Genomic DNA, 24,621 nt, shown 5'->3' on the forward strand with positions numbered 1-24,621 from the left:
CCGAGGAACCTCAGGATCCGAGAGGCCCCCAAGGCCCCCGCTGGTGGGAGCGCTGAGCCCGGACCCCGGCCTTCCAACTCTCACTCCAGAGTTCCTCCCTCTACACCATGCACCCCCCAAGGTCTCTCCCCACAGCCCCTGGGCGGGGCTGGGGCCCCAGGTTGGGGAAGAACATGCTGGCTTTCCCACCACTCGTGGGGCGCAGGCCTGAGGCCAATTCAAAAGGCCCCCGGGCTGCAGCCCAGCCCCCCAGACGCTCCTCTCAGAGTCCCGTCTCCTGCTGCCTTCCCTGCCCCTGAATAGCTCCAAAACTCCTTCCTGCTCCTTTCCTCTCCCGCACTGCTCAGGCTCTCTCCACCACAGCTGAGCTCCGCTCCTAAAGGGGCACTGCGGTTGCCCGGGCGATGGGGGGGCAGGGACGCAGCAGCCACTGTGCCAGGCAGCCACGCCATCCTTTCTGTGAGCTGGGGGCTTGGTCAGAGGGGCCTGACCTGGGAAGCGACCCAGCACCTGGGGAGAACTTGTGACCAATGGCAGTGCCCACCCCACCCCCCACTGCCCCAGGCAGCACCTTGGTCCACCAGAGGGCCACAAGCCCCAACTGGACCAGGTCAGCTGATGGCCAGAGGCTGGGGGCATGGTCCAGGACAGGCCCACGCAGCAGCTGGGAAGCAGAAGGGAAGGCAGAGGGATCTGGTGTCCAGAGCTGACCCGACACCCAGAGCAGACCCAGATTCTGGAGAGGACCTGGCGTCCACAATGGGCCTGGCGCCCAGAGCAGAGCTGGTCCCAGGGCTGGGCAAAGGCCTTGACTGGTCTCCGGACCTCCCGGGCCCCTCCTGCCCATTCAAGAGAAAGGCATGGGAAGGGGAGTGGACCAAGGGAAGGAAAGCAGAAGGGAAGGAGGGAAGAGAGGTGCAGAGAGAAGGGCAGAGACTGCCAGGGAAGCCTGAATCGCACCAGAGACAAAAAGCAGCTGATTCTGAGATCTGGGGGGCAGGTCACCATGGCGGAGGTCCTGGACAGGGCACTGTGGTGAGGCATGGAAAGCAGGGAGGTGTGCCCAGGGAGAGGGTCAGACCCAGGACGGCCCAGGCCACAGGGTGAAGTGGCGCATCTGGAGGCCAGGCAAAGTGCAGAAGGGAGCCGAGCATTTCAGCCCTGGAAGCCCTTGGCTGCGGGGGAAGGGAGAGGCTCTCCTCTCCCGCCTGCCGATTTGGAACAGAGCCTAGAAAAGATTCCAGCTCAGCTGGCCGGCAGGCTCCATGCTCAGCCAAGACCCCCCCCCACAGTCCAGGAAGCGCACTCTGTTCTCGAGTGCACTGGGCAAGCAGCCGGCGGCAGTGAGCTCGTTCCTGGAGCTAGCACCCAGGGCAAGGCGGGCATTGATCTGCCCACACTCCCTGTGCTTTCAGACTTCCTCAAAGGGCACAACTCCTCCAGCGGCAGGCGCCCCCCAGGCAGCCCCGCCGCCCCACTGCGCGTCACCTGCGCGATCCACTTTTCTGCGTCTGCTCTTCCTTGACCCTTTTGTTTACTTACTGACTCAGTCATTTTCAGTTTTCATCCTAGTCATTTTGTTTCCCTTTCTGATATGGACAATATCCACTCACCCCCACCCCCAAAATTAAGTACTTAAATCCCAGAAGGGGAAAATGAGTTGATAGTTTTCCTGGGACCATTACTGAGTTCTAATGCATTAACTTTGCTTATTAGAAATTCCTTCAACATCTTTTCAAAAAATCCATCAACATAAAAGGTATACCCTATTGTGTTTCAACCACCAGCTAGAGAAGTCTCAGTCCTTTTGAATGAAATTGCCATTATGTGACCCTCTTTTACCTACAAAAACATGATTTCCTATGGTTCAACCTGATATACACAGGGCAGTAAGCTTCCGATGAGAATAATACTAACCTTAATAATAAAAGTAGAGTCAAGTTGTTCCTAAGTCTCATGGGGCCCACTCTACGTGCTTTTTCTACATTCAACCATTTGATCGTCACAGCCCTGGGAGGCAGCTGCCACTGTCTTCCCCACTTGGCAGGTGAAGAAGCCGAAGCATAGAGCGGCCCCCGGCTGCGGAGGTCCCCTGCAAGCACAAGGCTGTGTCCCTCGCATGCCCGCGGTCCCTGGCACCCCTGGCATCCCCAGCACAGGAAGAAAGCCTCGCGGGGCCCTGGACACCTCTCAGGCACCAGCCCTGCGCCATGCTTGGTAGAGGGGAGGGGTCTGGCTGTGACCACCCAGTGCCCACCTCCCCCTGCCAAGCTGCCCCACCCATAACACCTTGCTTCTTGTTTCTCACAGACCAACCTTAAAACCTACATTCTGACTGAGCTGCCAAGGAAAGCAGCAACGTGGAGAGGCATAAACAGATGGTTTTGATGGGGAGAACATTCACTACGATCAAGTTCAGCAGCACACAGCAGAGCTGAAAGATGTAAAAGGGAAGCTCAAATACGGGGGGAGCTCCTGCTGGACACAGATGGCCTTGGGGTCAGCAGTGACCATGAGGAAGGCCTGGGGTGACCAGGTAGGAAGTCTTCAAAAACTCCACACTGAAGGCACAGGATTCCAGCAGAGTGGCCCAATGCTGGTGCTAATGAGCAAGCCTTCCCTTGACCCTGGAGGTAAGGCCCCCAGGGAGCAAGGCTTGAGGAGAAGGGTCTTGGGGTCAACCCTGAATAACATCTTCCCGGAAGAACGCTGACCGCCCCTTTAATAAGCAAATGCCCACGACTGAGGGAACACTTCCAGACCCATCGACAGCTTTGGGGACTTGGTTGGCATCTTTCTCCTTCACGAGCAAGCCCTTGCTCTAGCCCCTGACTTTTCAAGATTATCTACTACTGCTTCACCATGGGTCTGGGAGTGAGGGTGCCTGGGCAGCGTCCGAAACTCAGCCAGCGTTTCGGGCGAAAATGAGCAGGCCTTCGTGCCAACTCGGAAGGCGGCTTCTGACCGGCCACTGTGCCCACTGCAGCCCCCTCCTCCCTGGCTGCTTTAGAAGATGCTGGACGGCCACCGTCCCCCTGCCTACCTGTCACAGTGCCTCCATCTCCTCGCTGGCCGCCTTCTTCTCAGATGTGCTGCTCTTGAGCTTGGACTCGGCCAGCTCCACCTCGGTCTGCAGCTTGTCCAGCTCAGAGATGACCTGGTCCCGCTCGCTCATGATGAGCTTGTACTCGCTGTACACTGCATCCCGCTCCTCCTTGTACTTCTCCGACTCCTTGGCGGTCTTTGCCTGCGTGGTCCGCAGCTCCACCAGCTCTGACTGCAGCAGCTCCATCTCCCACTGCAGGTCCTTGTTCTGGGTCGTGGCCTTGTTCAGCTCGTGGTGGATTGCCTTGAACCTAGGGGAGTGGTGCCCAGGGCACCGGGGAGGGGCGGGGGGCCTGCCCAGGAAGCTGCTAGGCCGAGGCCACTGTGCTGGACCGCCTTTCTCCCACACCCCCGACAAAGGAAAGTTATGGAGTCCTGGTGTCCGTGAACCTAGAATCTTTCTCAGCCTTTAACAAATACCAGAAGCTGAGCTGAGGATTTTACGCCTCCCGTTTTACTAGAAATAACACCTTATATCTTCCACAGCCAAGCCATGTTCTTTAAAAAATAAAAATAAAGGCTGCAGCAGCCCAGCACACGGGAGCTCAAAGCAGCTTGGATCTAAGTTGAGTCTGACCACCACGTTTTCACAGACACTAAGGCCTCAAGTCAGTCAGCACAGAGACCACAGCTCCAGCCAGCCCCGTGCAAGGCAGCCCTGCAAGTCAGGGCCTGCAGCGCGAGACTGGCATTCTCAAAGGCTGTTCCTCGAAACCCCAATCCTGCACAGGGTCCCACTAAACATGCTGGGTGCTCTGGAGGCTTATGTTTGGGAACACTGCATCCTGTGCCCCACTCTTGGCAAGTCACATTGCGCAATACCAGAGTAAAAGGCCCCAAGAGGTCCTGATGTAAAGAAACCTGTCTGCAATTCAATCCAGCAATTTCCAAACCTATTTATCAAGAGAAAACGTCTACTTAAGAAGCCCAGGAAGACTGCTGAGAATTGGCGTTGTGCAGGAACGTTCCTTACGAAACACTATTTGGAGGAAGGGAGCACACCCCTGAAGAAGATCATATTCCTTAATTTAAAAATAAAACTTTGGAAGGAACAATGCCTAAGACAAGTCGCTGTCCTATTTTCTGGGTGGGTAACTGACACAGATGGAAACGCTTGTGGTGAAACCTGGATGAACTGCATGCTTTGTTGATATGTATCAATAAAATAGATTTGCTTTTTTTTTAAAAAAAAGATTTACCAGCATTAGAAGAAAGAAAGAGAGAGAGAGAAGGGAGGGAGGGAGGAAGGGAAGAAAAGGAAAGAAAAGGAAAAAAGCAAGCTCAGAGCACTCGGAGCTACTCAGGGGAGAGGAAGGAGCCACAATTCATGAGACTTACTGGGTGTCAAAAACAACGCTTCCTGGAGACCAGGAGCCTGTGCTGGTTTTAATCCCGGAAGGCGCTGGGAGCCTCGCAGATAACCACCAGCCCAGAGGTTAGCCCCCTTCCCCCCCACGCCCAGGGGAGTTCAAGCAGCTCCCCCGCCCTTCTCAGAGAAGGTGGGGTGGGTGCAGGCTCTGCCCGCCCGTGCCCCGCTCCCAGCCCCCCGGCTCCTACCTCCTCAAGGAGAGGGCGCACTGGTGCTGCAGCTGGATGGCGGTGTCCCTCTGCTGGGTCAGCATGTCCGTCTGCTTCAGCAGCTGCTGGTTCTCCCCCTCCAGCTGCTCCAGGAGGTTCAGTTCTGAGCTGTGGATGGCCACCTTCTCACTGAACCTCTTCCGCAGGGCGTCGTAGTCCTTCTTGACCCCCTCCAGCTTGTCCATGGCCGTGTTGTACAGCTTGTTGAGAATCTCCAAGGACCTGCTGTGCTTCAGCACCTGGAGACAGAGACTGCCGGGCTCACCCAGGGCCTGTGGAGGCTGGGGGGCTGTGCCCAGAGCACAGCACACCCACACTTCTATCTGGGAGGGGAGGCCCCACCCTCTAGCCTGGGGGAATCTGGCTGTCTCATTCACAGGCCCTGCCATCACATGAGGCTGATTCATTCAGATTTATTCATTCACAAATCTCTATTAAGTACTGTGCAGAAAACCATAAACATTGCAGACCTAAGCCTGTGTTTAAGGACAGAAATCCAGAAAAAGGCCTGTTTGCAAGGCTGGCCCTTGGCTGGTATCTAGGAACTTGAAGGGTAAACAGTTCCCTGCAGTGACATAAAACCTTCCCTAAATGATCAAATTGGCTCATGGTGCCTAAACTGTACAAATAACATGTTACACTCTGAGCACCTGCTCTTCTTCTGGGAGTCACATACTTAGTCAACAGAAAGCCCTCATGACTTTTAGATCAAGCAACACCTTGTACCCAGGTCTGGCAAAGTTCCAGTAACTACAAAGTATTGCCCTTATTCATGGGAAATAACTCAAAACTTCGAAAAGAAAGACTTCAAATATTCAATTACCAAACATTCCCTAAACCAGGTGAGAACCCGATTAGCTCCAATCTGGTTTACTGTGCAGCCCCGGCACTGCAGTTATTCCCAAAGTAGCCCACAAGGGGGCAGTCCTTTGCAGACCAGCCAAATGCTCTCCAGATTTGTCTCACAAGCTTCACTGAGAAAATGATTTAAAAGGCCATCTGGAGGTGAATGAACACAAACCTGGTAGAGCCCAATTTCACATGTCTGGGATAGAATTTGGAGTCTATATGATGGTTTGGCATCTCTGCATTGTAAGTCCTTCAAATACCCCAGCCTTGAATTTAAACACTGACAGTCCAGGGACAATTCAGGGCCGAGTAAATCACAAGTTCACAGTGAGCAAGGGCACGCAGGGACAAGCCCAGGGATAAGGAGATGACAGAATCTCAGGGTCACAGGGGACCCCGAGGGGCCACTTCCACCAGTGTTATAACCACGCTCACGCACAGGCAGACTGCACAAGAACGCCTGGCTTACTCTGAGCTGAAATCCACCTCCTCTAACTTCAAAGCCTGTTCTTCTACCCCTGGAATCATATAGAACAAACCTTTCTCCACAGGACAGTAGCCGAAGAGGTGCTCGCGTGCCCACACGCTCTGCAACCTCTTGCCATAGGCAGGTGCGCCGGGGCCGCCTCTGCGCATCACCATCGACAGCCTCTGGAGAAATCGGGGGAATCACCGCCTCAGCGCAGACCAGGAAATTTGAAAATTTGAAAAGCTATCCTAGTAGTCCAGACTTTTTCCTTTACACCGTTAGAAGACAGTCTTCTTAGGAGCTAGTTTCCCACACACTGAGTCGCAGTCAACGGTGAGACGTACATAAACGCACACACAACTGCAGCCAAACATTCAGCCTGCCAGCCCAAGGGCGGTGGAGGTCCGAGGGAGAGCATTTACACCCAGCCTGGGATCCTACCGTCCTTCTCGTCCCAGGCAGGCAGCGGTCTCCAGAGATGACTCCCCAGGCCCGAGCTCCCGACAGTCTGCCTGGGAGGACGGGGTGGGAGTGGCGGGAGGGAAGGACCAAGCCCCGCGTTCCGCTCTATCCACGCCGCACGACAGCCGTGGCAGGAGCGGCTCCAGAAGGCAAGCAGAGCAAGAAGAGAACGCACCTGGGGCTGCACTCAAGGCGGGTCAAAATGCTCATTATCTGCGCTTCTCCCCAGACGTGTCCTTCAGGGACCAAGAAACCCCTTTGCCCCTCCCTCTGGGCCCATGACAGGGCATTAGCCTGTGGTTCCTGGGAAAAGATAGTCAACTTTCAGGAATTACAGAAGAAAAATACTGTATTTTAAAGACAGGGGCCAGGGCAAGAAACAGAAGAGAGAAGACTCCAGGGGCCTTATGAATTTCTCAAATAAACTGGCAGAGCCTATAAAAAGAGAAAATGTGCTTTGCCTTGAACCCAGCAATTTTATCTCTAAGAGTCAAACCTAAGAAAATGTGGAAAAAAGAATGAGGGCAGACGTAAGCATGTCCCGGGAAAGATTATTTGCAATAGGATGAAAGTGCAAACAACCAAGGTGCTTAACACACGGAGAACAGGGTTAGGCCATCCCTGACAACGAAACCACGGAACACTTGGCTGGGAGTTCCGAACTGAAAGAAAACTACAAGGAAACCCACGGTATATTGTTGGGTTAGGAGAAAAGGCAGGTTGCAGGAAATGAAAATAAATGCTGTGCATATGTTAAGTATGACACAGAAAAGTATCTACGAAATTAGATGTCAGGGGTGACTGGAGGAGTCCCCTTTCAGGAGGGAACCTGGGGCTGCAGTAGGGGTTGGTAACTGCATGGCTGTTGAACAGGGTGTTGGTTATTTCGTTCATGGCCTGTTTGACCAAAGAAGACGTACAATTTCAGTAAAGAAAACAGACAGGCACACATCCTGTACCTGCTTCCCCAGCCAAGGCTCGGCAGCCCCTGCCCTGGTCACTGGGGCATCCCCAAGACAGCCAAGAAGAACCCAAAATGCCGCAGTCCCCTGTCCACATCTGGGCCGCGGCACTCCCCATCCCCTCCGCGCACTCAGAGGGCGAAGCGCCCATCTGCCCAAGAGGGAACGGGCCCGGACCCAGGCCCACGAAGCCCCACCCACCAGGGCAGCCTCACTTCCTGTGAGATAAACCATACCGAGGGCAGAAGGGCCCCACAAATCCCTCAAGCAAACACACAAGTCAAACAGCACCTTTTACCCAGCAAGGGCCTCTTCACGTTGACAAGGCGTGGGAGGAAGCGAGCCACAAAACCGCCTTGTCCCTGGAGACCGACCTTTGCCCCCCAGGCCCCGCAGGGCACAAACCTGGGGCCTGCTGCCCTGGCGGAGGGGGCACGGGCAGCCCCGGCAGCTGGACACAGTCCCCGCAGTGGCCAGGCCACTCCTCCCCCAGCTGCCAAGGTGGCGGCACTTGCCCGGTGACAGCCAGTGCCATGAAGGACCTGCGGAGCCTGGAGCACGGGCATTTAGTCCTGCCCCGCGGGACAAGCCTTCAGGAAAAAGAAACCAGGGGATGGGCAAAGGGGCCGACAGAAAACACCCCCACTTTATTTGGGAGGAGGGGGACAGGACAGGGAAGGAGGCAAAGAGAATGGAGATGCAACTCTCAGTCTGGCTGCCTGTCAAAGCCATGTACCTCCGGAAGAAAGAGTCAGATTTGGAGGCAAAGAAGTTTTATGCTTCATGAGGGCAGATTTTTTTGTGTGTGTGATGGAGTCTTTCTGAGATCTAATTCACCCTTTTAATGTAAAACTTCAGTTGGTGTTTAGTATCTTTATGAGGTTGTGCAATCACCACTGCCACACAATTCCAGAATATTTCCATCACCGCAAAAATAAATCCTGTACCCATGAAGCAGGGGCTCTGTGGTCCTCCTCCCCTCAGCTCCTGGAAACCGCTCATCTGTGTTGAGTCTCGACGGATTTACCTCTTCTGGACATTTCATGGAAAGGAATCCTGCAATACGTGACCGTCTGTGTCTGGTGGCTTTCATTCAAAATAATGGTTTCCAGGCTCATGCACATTGCAGCGTGCACCAGAACGTCATTCTGTTTCTGGCTGAATAGTACGCTGTTGTACGGGTAGACCACATTCTCCTCATCCATCCATCCGTCAGTGGAAGTTTGTGTTGTTTCCACCCTGCGGCTACAGTGACCGATGCTGCCATGAACGTTTGTTCACAGTTTTGTGTGGACAAGTTCTCGGTTACCTTGGTTTTATACCTAGGAGTGGGTCGCTGCGTCACCAGGTAACACCCATGCTAACTTTCTTTTTTTAAAGATTTATTTTATTTATTTATTTCTCTCCCCTTCCCCCCCACCCTGGTTGTCTGTTCTCTTTGTCTATTTGCTGCATGTTCTTTGTCCGCTTCTGTTATTGTCTATTGTCTATTTGCTGCGTGTTCTTTGTCCGCTTCTGTTATTGACGGGAATCTGTGTTTCTTTTTGTTGCTTCATCTTGTTGTGTCAGCTCTCCGTGTGTGGCTCTATTCCTGGGCAGGCTGCACTTTCTTTCACGCTGGGTGGCTCTCCTTACGGGGTGCACTCCTTGCACGTGGGGCTCCCCTACATGGGGGACACCCCTGCGTGGCAGGGCACTCCTTGCGCACATCAGCACTGCACATTGCCCAGCTCCACACGGGTCAAGGAGGCCTGGGGTTTGAACCGCGGACCTCCCATGTGGCAGACGGACGCCCTAACCACTGGGCCAAGTCCGCCACCCCATGCTAACTTTTTGAGGACATGCCAAACTGCCATCTAATGGTCCCACTAGCAATGTATAAGGGTTCCAATTTCTCCACATCCAGATCTGAAAGGCCCAGGATAATAACAGCAAACATCACCGAGCGCTTCAGACATGCCAGGCCCCTGGTGCTGTGCTCTGCATGCAGGCCTCCTTTAATCTCCTCAGCAACCATGAGATGAACTCAGCCAAAAGCCCACTCTGCCACTTCCCAGCAAGGCTAGAAAGGTAGAGCTGCAAACTCTCTCGAAATGATGAATCCCCCAAAGAAAAGGCAAAAGGTTATCTGATAATTAAGGTAAGCAAACTCACAGAGACAGACTCTAGATGTAAGTTATGAGGGGACGGGGTACGGTAAGAAAATGAGGAGTGAATGCTTAGATTGCCCTGAAGTTCTGTTTGGATTGATGGTAAAGTTTTGGTAATAGACAGTGGTGCTGGTAGCACAATGCTGTGAACATAATTAACAGCCCTGAAATATATATTTGAAGGTGGCTAAAAGAGGATTTTTTAGGTTGTATACACGGAACTAGAATAAAAATTGAGAGAAAAAAAAAAAAAAAAAGATGACCTGAGCCAAGGTCAGAGCAGGCAATGGCCAGGAAAAAAGGAGAAGCAAAGGGTGAAGTCAGGGAGGGCCGCCCACCCCTCAGACCAGGAGTCGCCCCTCACAGTAGAGAGAGGCACGAGGCCTCGGCTGGGGCTCCGTGACCGACTGCCAGGCAGCTCCCGCTCACACCGGGAGCACGGGGGCAGGCCGGCCCGGATCGGCCAGAGCTTCCGACAGGTGAGGCCCACAGTCCTACATGGCTGCTCCGGGAAGCTCGGTGCACAGGCAGGGCAGGCGCACGGGCGCTGGCCTCAAGGCGGCACTTCCTGTCAGCGGCACCTGCCTCCTCTCATCCTTGCAGCAATGCTCCAGGAGCATCGCCCCTCCCTCCTGGGACTTTTACCAGGACAGGGGAAAGGAAGGCGAGGGTGCTGCGGAAGCCACTCTGGGGTCATGTGTCGGGTCAGCCATGGAGGTGGCATGGGGACCACGTGGTCCATGGCGCTCCCCATGGGGCCCGGGGCCTCTGGCTGCTGTCCTGGCCTGCACCAAACTCCACTTCCTGGGAGCCTTTCCTCTTGCCAAGAACCAGCCAAGGCCTACAGCTAAGTACCAGCCCCCACCCCAGACTCAGGCCTGACCCTGGCCGGCCATATCCCCCAGCAGGGAGCTCATGGGAGGGATGCAGGGGCATCTCACAGCAAGGCCCTCCCAGGGCCCATCAGCCAGCCTGTCCCATATGCCACACAGGACCTCAGGAGTTATCAGCCAAACAAAATAAACCACGGAAGCAAATTTTTAAATAGAATATAGCGTATAATGGGAAAATACTGAAAATAGCCCTAGGTGTAGTCAATAGGAGACTGGCTGAATCATTTAAGTACTTCCATGGAATGCAATACTCTATATAGAAGTTAAAAACAATGAGGTAGCCTTGTACCAAAATAGAAAGAAGTACATGACCTATTAAGCAAAGAAAAAAAAATTCTGGCCAGAAATTGTATCGTATGATGCCATTTCTGTAAAATAAATGGAGACAGAAGGGGTTGTGTGTGTGTGCAGATAAAAGTCTCAAACCTTCCACTGGTAGTAGGCTAAGGACACAAATGGCAGTTATTTCTGTGTAGTGAGAATATGGGAAGAATTCTGCTTTTAATTTTTGACATTCCTATATCACCTGATTCTTTCATTATTCAGTACAAAATGTTTATTAATTTTGCAATTGGAAAAAATAACCATAGCATAAAAAAAGAAAAAAGCCCCGAGCCCCGCTTTCTGAAGAATTGGACCTGAAAGCCATTAGGTGTGGCAGAGCAAGGCAGGCACCCTGGAGGGGAGGCGCCCTGAGGGGGCTCAGGGCCTTAGTGGGATGGGGAGGGGTCCCCGTGGAGGTGAGGCCCGGAGCAGGAGGGCCCAAGAAGGGCAAGATGGGCCTGGCATGGGGGAGGGGACAGAGGGGCTGGAGACAGGTTACAGAGGTGGACACTGATCAAAGTTAATAGCTCAAAGAATAACAGGCACCAGGTTTCTCATCATGTGAGGACCGGGGTAAAAAAAAAAAGGGGGGGGGGGAAATGGGAGAAACCAGGCCAACCCCGTGGTGTCAGTGTAAACTCATGGTGATAATCAATCGAGATGCAAATGTGTGTGCATACACATGTATGCATATACAGATATTCCCTACTTCTATCCACTGAGAAGGCCTAGGAGCAGTGACACCCCAATACCTATGAGCATAGCTGGCATTCAGATCTTGCCCCTAACTACCGTTCTCCACTAAAAGGAATGAAGGCTCCTTGGAGAAATGGCTAATTTCCAGGGCTAGGGCAGGAGATGTATAAAACAAGCCTGGAGCATCTTGTACCAGAGAGCAAGGAAGTGCTCAAATAATGATAGAAAATGTCAAAAAAAAAAAAAAAAGACATAAGTGCAAGGCCAAAGGGGGGGGTTCCCACTGGCCTCAACAGATTATAGCCTAGTGACTAAAACAGGAAACCAGAGATGGATAGGTAAATGGATACACAGATGGAGGGATGGAGGACAGGTAATTGAAAATCTGATGACAAATGGGATATCTGCAGTTTCAATGGACAGCCCTAAAAACACTTCTGAATCACGAAGAGGAACTTTACAGTGGAGAAGCTTGGAGACATCGCCGCAGTCAAGTGATTCTAGTGACCAGTATGAGGAGCGGATCAGAGGGCAGCATTTCCCACCGGCAGGATACAAGAGAAGAAGGCAGGATCCCTTCTGTGACACTCCTACCAAAAATACACTAACCGATTCTAACCATGAGGATCAGAGAACTCTACATTGAGAGCCACCCTACAAAATAACTGGCCTCACGCCTGGGTCAAGAGGATGGGGTGAGGCATGCCAGGGCTCCACCCCGACACAAACTCTGAATAACCTACAAGAACTGGCAGAAACATCTTTCTCAAACAAAGCTCAAGAAAACGGTTAGACAACAGTACCAGGACGAGAACCGAATCAAGAAAAAAAGCTACCTACAAAGTGTTGGCTCTCATGGCACCCTGGCCGGCCCCTCACCCACCCCTCATGGCTGGGCATGGGGTCAGCAGCGCTCCCAGGGTGGGTCCCTGACCCTGGATGCAGAGGGAGCAAAAGAACCCTCGTGCATATCCTGGCAGCATGCACGTCCGGCCCAGCCTGCCTGGCGGTGGCCTGAGGGACTCGCTGCCCCAGAGCGTGCCCTGCCATGGAGGGCAGCTTGCCCAGCTCTCCTGCAAAAGGCAGAAGGCAGCCGGGGGGTGGCAGGCTGTCAAGCCATGCTGCCTGGGGCAAGGGATTGCTGGCTGGAGGACACAGAGGGCCGTGCTGTGAGGAAACTGCCTCCTAGGAAAGAGGGACATTCCTATGTGTGTAAACGGGAATTCCTGGGGCCACAGAGCAAGCCCAGGGAAGACCTAACCTGCAGAAAGGGCTCTGAAGGAGAGCACAGGTCAATTTGCAAAGACTGGGAACAGTGCATTCTTTCTCCTTTTTTAGCTCTTAGGCTAGCTGTTTACTAGCTTAAGGAACAAACACCTCAGACTCTAAATTCCAGCGATAACACATTTAAAAAAATCATTTAAAATATTGAAACATCCAGCTTTTAATGAAAGATTACAAAACATACAAAGAAAAGGAAGTGATGGGCCAGGCAAAGGAGATGATTAAAGCATTTGAAATTACCCAGGAGGAGGGGCCAGACCTGGGACATAACAAAGACTCAAAAAAAAAAAAAAAAACTCTAAATATGTTGAAAGAGCTAAAGGAAAACATGGACAACAAACTAAAGGAAATCAGGGAAATGACAGATGAATGCAGAATAGCAAGAGATGGAAAATATGAAGGGAGTGGATGTGGCTCCAGCGGTTAAGCACCCACCTCACACCCAGGTTTGGTTCAGGTGTCTCCTAAAAAAAAAAACAAGCAAAACAAACGGAAAAGTCAACCCAGGGAAGCCAATATGGCTCAGTGGGTGGACACCCACTTCCCATATACAGGGTCCTGGGATCAATCCCCAGCCTCCATATCTTTAAAAAAAAAAATTATGAAAAGGAATGAAACAGAGCTGAAGACAAGAGTAACAGAAAAATTTAAATTCCTTTAGGTTCGGTTCAACAACAGATAGGGGCTAGGAAGAATCAGGTAAACTTGAAGATAAGACAGTTGAAATCATCCAGTCTGAGGAAAGACAAAAGAATGAAGAAAAGTGAACAGAGCCAGAGGGAACCTGTGAGACACCATCAAGCACTGTGGGAGTCCCAGGAGAAGAAGGAAAGAAAGGGGCAAAGAGAAAATTCAAAGAAATGATAGCTGAAAACTTCCCAAATTTAACAAAAGACATGAATAACATAACAGCAATATAACAAAAGATATCCAAGATGCTCAAGGAACCCAAAATAGGATAAACCCAAATAGACACACAGTACAGTACCTTTTAATCAAACAGTGCAATACCAAAGATTAAGAGAGAATTCTAAAAGCCCTGAAAAAATGTGTCTCATAAAGAAGCGTCAGTAAGATTAAGTGCCTATTTCTCATGGAAAACCATGGAGGCAAGAAGGCAGTGAGGTAACATATTTAAAGTGCTGAATGCAAACAATTATCAACCAAATTAAAACATTTCCAAATAAACAAAAGCTGAGGGAGTTTGTCTACCACTAGACCAGCCCTACAAGAGAGACTAAAAGAGTTTTGAAGGTAGAAAGGAAAGGACACTAGACAATAAATCGAAGCCACATGAAAAGCATCTCCAGTTAGGGTAATAGCTGGAGTATATATAAATACTAGCACCCTTGTGTTTTTGGTTTGTAACTCCACTTCTCACTTCCTACAGAATCTAAAAGTCAGATGCATAAAATGTCATGAGAAATCAGTGATTTTTTATAAACAAAGTATATAAACCTGTAATTTACAAGAACTACCTGAAATAGTTGGTACATACCATTGAAGTTAAGTTGGTCTCTACACAAACAAGAAAGTTTAGGATAGTGGACTTGGCCCAATGGATAGGGCATCCGCCTACCACATGGGAGGTCCGTGGTTCAAACCCTGGGCCTCCTTGACCCGTGTGGAGCTGGCCCATGCGCAGTGCTGATGTGCGCAAGGAGTGCCGTGCCATGCAGGGGTGTCCCCCGAGTAGGGGAGCCCCACGTGCAAGTAGTGCACTCCATAAGGAGAGCTGCCCAGCATGAAAGAAAGTGCAGCCTGTCCAAGAATGGCGCTGCACACACGGAGAGCTGAAACAACAAGATGATGCAACAAAGAGACACAGATTCCCAGTGCTGCTGATAAGGATAGAAGCCGACACAGAGAGCAGACAACTGGGGGCAGGGTGGGGAGAGAAATAAATAAAAAAATAAATCTACAACAAAAAAAGAAAGTTATAGACTTAAAACTATTTATAGGATGTTTACACTTAAGCTCCATGGTAACTACAAAATAAAATCAGTGAACCGCAGTCTCACAGAGATGGACATTACAATATGGGTAGTCAGGGGTGGGGAAGGAGGGGACAAGGGGAATGGGGAATTAACACATAACAGGCACAGGGTTTCTGTTTGGGAAGACAGGAATGGCAGGTGGTAAGGGCACCACAACAGGGAAAATGCGAGTAATCCCACTGAGTGGTTGAGATGGAAACATTTGCTATATGTGTGTGTGTGCATATATTCACACACACACACACAAAAAGAGCAACTGAAGAGACAAAGACAATTAAATGCAATACGTGATCTTATACAATAGGAGAAAAGGCTCAAAAGCAAATTTTGGGGACATATGAAAAAATTAGAATATAGACTGTAAGCTTTATATCAATGTTAAATTTCTTGAACTTGAAAACTGCACTTAAGGTGATTACATAAATGAATATTCTTGTTCTTAGGAAATGTGCATGGCACTATTAAGTGTTCAAGCAGCATGATGTATATAAACAATAAACAAATGTTAGAAAATGGACTGATAGATGAGTATAAGATAGACAGACGGACGGGTAAGTTGCTGCATAGATAGAAGGAGAATGATAAAATGTTAAAATTAGTGCACCTGGATATTGGGGCATAGGGTTATTTTGAAATTCTCTATATGGCCTTTATTTTATTTCTGTAACTCTCTTGTATATTTGAAAGTATTTCAAAATTAAAAGTTTAAAAAATAATAATTGGCCTGTAAGCTTCAAAAGTCAAGGTGACAAAGGTCAAGGGAAGCCTGAGGCACCGTTCCCAATTGAAGGAGACTAAAGAGACAGAAGACGTACATTTTATGCTACAGACAATCTGAACTTGACCCTTTTCCCAAAAAAGACAGGACTGAGACAACTGGCAAAACGTGCACAGGGTCTGATGATTGGTGGTACTGATGTATCGTGCTAACTTCCTGGGGCTCGTGGTTGTGTTGCTGTCACACGGGAGAATACCCCTGTCTGCAGGCAACACGCGGTAGAACCTGTGGAGGGGATCCTACTCTTGAATGAGGCAGGGGCAAAAAAGGTTCTTTGAACCATACCTGCAAATACTCTGTAAGTCTATAATAGCTTCAAAATTTAAATGTAAAATATGTTCACATGAAAAGAAAGCAAAGAATACAATGTCATACTAAATTATTGGACGAGTTCTGACTGTTACCCATTAGTTTATAAGCAAAACCCAACAGCCCTGCTTTAACTCTCGAGGGTCCACAAATGCCCTCTGGTGGGGACGGGGCGCTCTGCTGCACCGCATCCTGGGTTGCGGTGCTCAGAGCCTCTGCCTCGCCTGGGGAACGCCTTCCGACCCCAAACATCCACAGCATCTACAGACCCACAGCACGTCATGGGCCCTGTCCAGATAGCTGGGCAGCTGCAGACTGTGCGCTAGGAGAGGAAGACCCCGCCCAATGCCACTCATGGCAAGCCCATGTTCTGACGGGCCTGCCGCTCATGCCGGCCCATCGGAGTGAATCAAGAGCTGAACTGAGGGAGGGAACTGGCTGGGACTGGAGAGAGCCCCAGAGCAGAGGCCACACTCCCAGCCACAATAACGACAACAACCGCTCCACCTCATATCCGTGCAGTATTAAAATTTCCAAGCTCCTTTCCATCCATAATCTCACCTGATCCATACAAAGGAAATAAGATACAGAAACCCGACCCCCCAGATTAAGTCAAGCCCATGTTAGGCCACATCACACCATACACCTCCTGCTCAGCAGCCCCTGCAACACCCGGTGTGTGTTATGAGATTCATACTCCTCCTCTCCCCCCGCTGGATGGCAGCCTCCAGGAGAGCGTGGGCTGTTTGCTCACGGATATCCCAGGACCTCACAGGAGGCACACACCCCGGGGGCACTGGGGAGAGGGAGGGAGGGAGCCAGCCCTGCTCTGCCCCCCACCACCCGGCCCGGTGCTACCTGCTGCTGCTGGGCCCGGGGGTCGCCGTTCTCCTTCTGGTCCTCTTCGTGGAGCCGCTTCATGTCCTCCCACGACTGCTGCAGCAGGTTCCACTCACGCAGCAGCTGCCCGTTCTCCCTCCTCAGCATGTCCATGTCGTCCTTCAGCTGCATCTGGTCACTCAGGAGCCGGCTGTGGAGTATGCTGAAAAGCCCACGCAGTGAGCCCCAGCCGGCCTCCTACCCCATCCCGAGGCCTTGCCCCTCCAGGTCCCAACACTCCCAAAACACCCAATGGGAGCCGGCACGGCCAGGCCAGCAGCGCTTGGAGGCAGACCCAAGCCCAGTACCGGCCACGTTCCAGGAAGACCCAAACCACTTGTTGAAAACCCGACATCAGAAATGGCAAATGTACAAAGACCAAGGAAAGGAGATAAGCCCTTAGCTGGTACGGACCCAGCACCTCCCAGTTCTGAGGTCCGGGAAAACATCAGGAGGGGGAAGGCAAATACCCTCAAAGGGGCGCCAGGAGCCAAAGAAGTCCGTGCCACGTGCCCATCTGCCCGTCCTGCAGCCACATGCTGCGGCAAAGCCCAGGCAGCGACTGGACGGGGTCTGCCTGGCCCACTGTCTAAGGCAGGTCCAAGGGCACACGTCCACTCACTGAAGGCAGGATGCTTGCTAAGTGGGAGAAGAGGACCAGGACCAGAACCCCAGCTCCACATCCAGAGACCGGCGGGAGCCCCGGCCGGGCAGGCCCACTCACTGGTAGAAGTCGGTCTCCTTGGCCACCTCCTCGCACCTCTTCAAGGCGTTGGTGTGCTGGTTCTGGAGGCTCTGCAGGTCCGACATGGCCCGCACACTGGATCTTCAGCCTCTCGTAGTCGGGATTCAGCCTGTGGTAGGGCCTGGCCCAGACCAAACAGCCCAATGAACAGAGTCCCTGAGATTTGCACTGACAATGAAGGTCTCTCAGCCGGGAGGCATGTGGACTCCTACATGAAGCTCTCCTGGATTACCCCAGTCCAGTGGTCCCCAAATACTGGTCTCCTATGTACCAGCATCCCCTGGGGGCTTGAGAGACCCAGAGGTCTCAGCCTCCCCCAGATCAACAAAATCAGAATCCCTAGGATGGAGGGAGCCTCGGTTGTCTGAGCTCCCTGCATGTGTCTGAGAAGGTGGCGCCTCATCCCCTAGGAGCTTGCAGCAGACCATGCAACCAGCCAGTATGCACAGTGGGTCCATCTGGAAACCTGGGAGGGGACCCTTGCATTCCCACGATGGGGTGAAGTTTCCTCCTTTTAACCAGTGTGTTTCAATCTCGGATACTCATTAAAATACCAATGCCCAGGCCGATGGCATCGGCATATCTGAGGCTGGACCCAGGGGTCAAGAGCTTTTTAAAGCTCCCCAGGTGATTCCAACATGCAGCCAAAGTTGAGAACTATGGCCAGGTGCAGAGGTGCTAAAAGTGTGCTTCCCAGGGCGTCAGCATCCGGACCTCCTGGGGACTCCTTAGAGATGTGAAGTATCAGGCCCAGCCCTGGACCTAAGGATCAGTGGCTCTGGGGGAGGGCGTGGGAAGAGGATGACTAGACCAGAAGCCCATGAGTCATCAACAAACCCTCGGTGATTGTGCTGCATGCTCAGGTTTGAAAACCCCTGCTCTAGAAAGTCAACTAACTTTTCCTGTAAAGGTGCAGAAGTTAAATATTTTAGGCTTTGTGAGCCATACAGTCTCTGCTGCAGCTACTCAGCTCTGCCTTCGCAGCATGAAAGCAGCCGGAGACATTACACCAACAAATGAGTGTGGCTGTCTTCCAATAAAACTCTTTAAAAAGCCCAGGCAGTGGGCCTGATTCGTCCTGCAGGCCATAGTCTGCCTGCTCCTGCTCTAGAGCATCCTTAACTTCACTCATCCTGCCTTTGTGACAGCTGACATAGGGGCATATTCTCATAAAAAACAGTTTCAAGAACCAGGCTTTGTAGCCCTGACATCATCCCAGAGGAACCTCCCTTGGGAGGAGGCACACACCTGTGATGGTCCTAAAGGAAAGCAGTTAAATCACTCCCTCTGTCCTCAAGACTCCTGCCAGCCACTCTGGACCCGTGTTCCTTCCCCTCCTCCTCCACGAAGCCCTCCTGGATCATGCAGGTGCATAAGGACACTTCCTCTGCCCTGCTCTGTGGCCGCCCTTCCCTCGATCTACCTCTGGTCCCAAAGAAAGAGGGGGATGAGGATTTTCTTCCAAACAAGAAACCAGGTGGAATACACCCTTCCTAACACCACGCATGGCAACGGGACGATAAACGTGCTCACAAGTCACACAGCGAGCCACTCGACGTGAGGCCAGCTGGGGTCTTCTGGGAGGCAGCAGCACACACAGACACACAGACAGACGGACCCACCAAGGGTGGGTGGCAATGGCCGACTGTGCCTACGAGGGCAGGGGCTTCACGCAGCCCCTGAGGGATACACAGGGGACGCACTCTCTCGGGGCGGGAAGGCAGAACCAGAGAGCAGAGTGGGGAGCCCAGGGCCATGCAACAGACAGCAGGGCCACCAAGCGAGCACCACGAGGGACAGGAGGGGGCTGAGGGCTGTGCCCCAGCACTCCTGTCACCACACACACATCCACAGCCATTGGGGCCTCTCCACGCATATGACAGGATGGACAGATGGACACGGTAAGCACAGCCATTGGGGCCTCTCCACACATATGACAGGAGGACAGATGGACACGGTAAGCACAGCCATCGGGGCCTCTCCACGCATATGACAGGATGGACATATGGACACAATAAGCACAGCCATCAGGGCCTCTCCACGTGCAAGACAGGACGGACAGATGGACACAATAAGCACGGTCATCAGGGGCCTCTCCGCGTGCATGACAGGACAGATGGATGCATGTGTGTACACACAAGCACACCTCTCACACAAATGCACCCCCGTAAGGGGTCTCTCCAAACATGGCAGGACAGACAGACAGACAGCTGGATCCGTGCCCTCCCCTGGATTCCTGAGTGTCGGCTTAGATTTGGAGGAAGCCTGCATCCCCTGGGCCTGCAGGCAGCACCTCTGGGTGACTCTCCAGATGTGAGGTGGGGCCCGGGGATGCCAGGAGCACAGCCAGACCCTGGGAGCTGGCTAAGCGCTTGGGGACAACGGCACCTGCGTCAGGACGGCAACCCTCGCGCATTGGGCCTGAAGAGGAGACCAGTCGCAACTACCTTTTGTCACAGGTGGTCCCGTGGGAGGCAAAAGCCAGGCGCTTCCGCAGCTCGTTCCTCTCTCGGGTCATGAGGCGCAGTTGAATAGAGAGGTTTTCCACCTTCTCGTTGGCTTGCCGGTCGGCGAGGAGCGGTGGGGATGGCGCCTTCCCAGTGGTGCCTGGGGGAGGGCAGCGATAAGGGCAACTCGTATTTAGACTGTGCTCCCCAAGTGCTGGGCAGGGTTCTGAGCTCCTGCTCCTGCTCAGCCAACCCGGCAGGGCGGGCACTCCAGGTCCCCTTCACAGACGCGAACGCTGAGCCTCGAGCCCGGGCAGACGGGCTCCACCACCCACACACCCACCCACATCTGCTCCTACACTCTTATAGGACCAGGGCCTTGGCTCAGGACCCTGACAACACCCCTCAACCCCCAACCTGGCTTTGAGCCTTCCAGGGGGATGCTGGCTTGCCCCCATCCCTGGATCCTTACCTGGTCTGGAAACACCAGCTGTCATCCACCCCTGCCCACGGATTTAGCCCGGCAGGAGAAACTGCACAGGCCTCGGACCCAGCCCGAAGACAAAGGCGCCCAGGGCCCCGCAAAGCCCCCACAGACTGGGGCAGCTTCCTCCCCCACCAGTGCTGGACACCATGCCCTACACAAGCTCCCTTTTCCAATCCTTCCAGCTGCCTGCTGGACCTGTCCAACTGGCCACAGGTGTGCAGGCTGGGAGGAGGCAGCCAGGGAGAGCAGCCCACAGTCCAGGTAAGTGGGTGAGGCAGGAAAGCCCTGGGGCCTCCAGCTCTCCAGCCCACAACAGGTCCTGATAAGCTGCCCCCAGGACCAAAAATGTCCTGAAGGGAGTCCCACGCCTCATGCTCTTACTAAGGAACAGCAGCCAACACCAGCACATCTCACAAGCTACAACTCTGGTTCTAGGAGGAAAGCAATCCATCCATCCAGGAAGAAAGCGCCTCACGCAAATGTCCTAGAGAAGTGAGACAGCACAGCGGGTTATTCTCAGCTCTGTAAAGCACGTTCTCCTGATATCAGCCATCCCGTTTTATGGCTGTGATCCATGGCTGACTCACCCCACGGGAGACAACATTTGTCCCCCTGGTGGAGCTGCAGAGCGGGCAAAGGGCAATCACTGCATCTTCCAACTCTCTGTGCCGTCCTGAATCACACGTCCCCTTCCCCCTCACCTGCCTAATCCCTTGGAGGTCAAAAAATCCTCAGCTGATCGGTTGTCCACCTTCAGGAGCTCCCGGGAGGGAGCGAGTTCAACGCTGGGGTTGGGTCAGCTGGGTACGAGATGGGGGCCTCAAGCTCCCAGCTCAGTGCTTTTCAAAACTGGATCCCGTGCGTCCTGAAAGGTCTGTTATTTTAACCCCGACACACCCTAACCACCAGGATTCCTGCTGTCCAGCACAGACCTCTCTCAAAGTGGGGTCCAGAATCAGCATTTTTCGTAAGCACGGCCCTTCTCCAACGTGGTTCTACTCTACAGCTTGAGAAGCCCGCCCTTGCTTCTCCCCTCAAAGACCCTGGCTCCATACCCCTGTCCCCAGCAGAGGTAACAGGCTAGTTACAGCTCTGAGGGGGCTGCAGAGCTGCCTCCCCTTCTAGCAAATGAAATCACTGTGGTGGGCGTGAGCCAGGGCCAGTGCCCCCGCCAAGTCTTCTGGTTTGCAGCAACTTGCTTGACTTTCGGACAAACAGGGCTTTCTTTGGACACGTCTGAGGCCCCTGCTAGAGGTGCTTACTATTCACCCTCTAGCCAATTCGGGGCAGTGGTGGGGGCGGATCATCAATGGAGGATCGACAAACCCAAGACAATGGGCTGGAAAGACTCTCAACGAGCACCCAGCAAAAGGGAGCTTCCACGTCCAGTCATGGCTAGCCCCCCAGAACAGCCCAGAGAGATGACTTCTCCTGAGTGCTTACTATGTCCCTGGCATTAATTGGATCTTCACAACAGGTAGGTGCTATTGTCATCATTCCCATTTCGCAGGTGAGAAAACTGAGGCACTACAAGGTTAGGTAGACAGAGCCAGTGGGGGCACTGGGAGGTGAGCTGAGGCACCCTGGATTCAGGGCACATGCTCCTCAGTCATCGATAACATTTCATGCCCAGCCATTTCTGAAGTGCTCTTCACACATTATGCCATTTAATCCCCATGAAGTAGAGGCCGCTGTTATCTCCATTTTATAGATAAGGAAACAAAACCTTACCAGGGTACAGAGCCATGGCAGAGTTGGGATTTGAAGCCCTCTCTGTCTGACCCCAGAGCCCAAGATTAATCTAAAAGTTTGCAAACTTTTTGACCCTAGGACCTCTTTACGCTCCTAAAAATCAAGGAGGACTCAAAGAACCTTGGTTCATAAGGGTTCAATCTATCCATATACACCAGATTAGAAATTAAAACTAAGAAAAAAAACTTCTAAATTTATTAATTTTAAAATAACAAAAAAGTATTAATATTGTTAGGAAAAATGAAATACATTTTCCATAACAAAACAAAAACCGTAGTAAGGCGTGACATATTCCATTTTCATTGAGTTCTTTACTAGGGGACGGCTGGATTCTGCCAGGGCCGCACCATCACACAGCGCGCTGTAACCTGTGAACGCGCCACTCCACCTTCGTGGGAGGACAGCGGGAAGAGCAAACGCCGTCCCAGCGTCATCGTGAAAACAATTTTGACCTCACAGACTCCCTGAAGGCGCCTCAGGGATGCAAGGTCAAAAACCAGGAAACATGAACCCTCCAGCCTCACAACTGAAAAGGACCAGCTGCCCGCAGCCTGCCCGGGGAGCTGAGCGTGTGATCCCCGCTGTACAAAGGAGCGACAGGAAGGAAGCCAGGGCGAAGGCGGGACCGCGACGCCCTCCCAGGGCGCGGGGGCGAGGCGGCGTGCTCTGCGGCTGCGCGGACCCCCGGTGGGGGTGCGGACCGCGAAGAACGCGGCTGCAGCTTATGGCCGGAGGGACCGCGTGAGCTGAAGGCACGCAGCGTGGGCGCATCACCCCCAACACCCACGCCAGGGCGTGCTACGGTCACCCCTTGAGGAACCATTACACAGCCGGGAAAACAGCAGGCCGCGCAGGCTCGGGGCCAAGGGCTCCACCAACTGCCCACCCAGCGGCGTGGGGTCCTGGGGGCTTCACCCAGCAAGCGGCCCTCTCGACTCAGCCGACGGCGCTGCCTCCTGTCCTTTCACAATAATGGGGAGAGAGAGGGCAGACGAGGGGCACGAGGAAACTTCGAGAAGAATCCCAGAATGAGGCAAGCCAGGAAGTTCCAAAATAACAGCAAGTGTTGCGGGAAACCCTCTCCATTCCCATTCAAATTAAAAAAAAAAAAAAAAAAAAAAAAAAGCTTTTGGCTTTTTACTTCCATTTCAGAGTTCAAAGACATTTTGAAATCGGCACAGTCTTTGCATCATCCCCCATGTGGCCACTGAGACCCTTGGAAAACGCTAATGCAAAGTGTTAATAATGGTGGGGGAAGGTGTCTACAGGAACCCTCTTTTCTGCATGACTTTTCTGTAAAACCTACAACTTCTCTAACTAAAAAAGAAATTTATGTTTAAAAAAAAAAAAAAGACCGACCTCCAGAATGAGGGGCTTACTATCACAGCAAAGTCCATTCTCTCTCTCCCTGTCTTAGTTTTCTAGGGCTTTCGTAAGCACTTCCCACAAACTGCATGGCTTAAACAACAGAAAGTTCACGTTTCTAAAGGCTACAAGTCTGAGGTCAAGGTGCCGCAGGGCCAGGCGTCCTCTGAGCTCCGCAGGGCTCTGGTGGTGGCCGTACTGCATGATGCTCTGTGGCTTGTGGTAAAACTCAAATCACCACCTTCATCACACAGCTGTCTTCTCTCCACATGTTTCCTGTCTGTGGATTACGACCCGCTCTGATCCCGTTTGGCCTCATCTTAAATAACATCTTCAAAGATCTTACTTACAAGTAAGTTTACATTCACAAGATCTGGGTAAGACTCAAATGAGTCTATTTGAGGGACACAGTTAAATCCATAACACTCCCCATAAAACGATTCTCTGTACTGACCCACCCTAGTTCTACCCGAGGGTCACAGGGTACATCACAATGCCTCGTCTACAGAGCAGACCTATTGTCCTTTTGAAGACAATGATCATGATCCTATACCAGACACTCTTATCAAAATGGGTAAAATAAAGAAGAGACAACACGAAATGCCGGCAAAAGTGGGAAACGTAGTAAAATTGCGTGTTTAACTTTATAAGCTCATTGTTGGTGAGAAAACAAGATGACACAACCACTTTTGAAAGCAGTTTAGCAAGAGCTTATAAAGTTAAACACGCACTTACTACAGCAAACAGCAATCCTACTTCTGGGTAATTTACGTGAGAGAAATGAAAAGTTATGTTCTCACAAAAACCAGCCTGGGTGGGAAGCGGATGTGGCTCAACTGATACAGCTTCCACCTACCACATGGGAGGACCTGGGTTTGATCTCTGGGGCCTCCTGGTGAAAAAGAAGATGAGAAAGTGTGCCTGCATAGCAAGCCGTGCCCACACAAGTGCCTGCATGGTGAGCCAGTGCCCGCACAAATACCCACACGAGTGCCTGCGTGGTGAGCCAGTGCCCGCACAAATACCCACACGAGTGCCTGCGTGGTGAGCCAGTGCCCGGCAAGTGAGTCACACAGCAAGATGATGATGC

At 52.2% G+C, this 24,621-nt stretch overlaps 1 protein-coding gene across 1 annotated transcript in view; it reads right to left on the reverse strand.

Annotated features, from left to right (window-relative positions):
• The window catches only part of LOC131278775 (disks large homolog 5-like), a 91,080-nt gene that overhangs the window by 38,268 nt on the left and 28,191 nt on the right, over positions 1-24,621 (reverse strand). The window contains 6 exon segments of the mRNA XM_058299237.2: positions 3,044-3,356; positions 4,663-4,922; positions 16,715-16,898; positions 17,460-17,552; positions 17,554-17,601; positions 19,928-20,087. Of these exon segments, the coding sequence (XP_058155220.1) occupies positions 3,044-3,356; positions 4,663-4,922; positions 16,715-16,898; positions 17,460-17,552; positions 17,554-17,601; positions 19,928-20,087 (1,058 nt within the window).

Source organism: Dasypus novemcinctus, chromosome 6 (assembly GCF_030445035.2).
Source record: "Dasypus novemcinctus isolate mDasNov1 chromosome 6, mDasNov1.1.hap2, whole genome shotgun sequence".
NCBI lineage: Eukaryota > Metazoa > Chordata > Mammalia > Cingulata > Dasypodidae > Dasypus > Dasypus novemcinctus.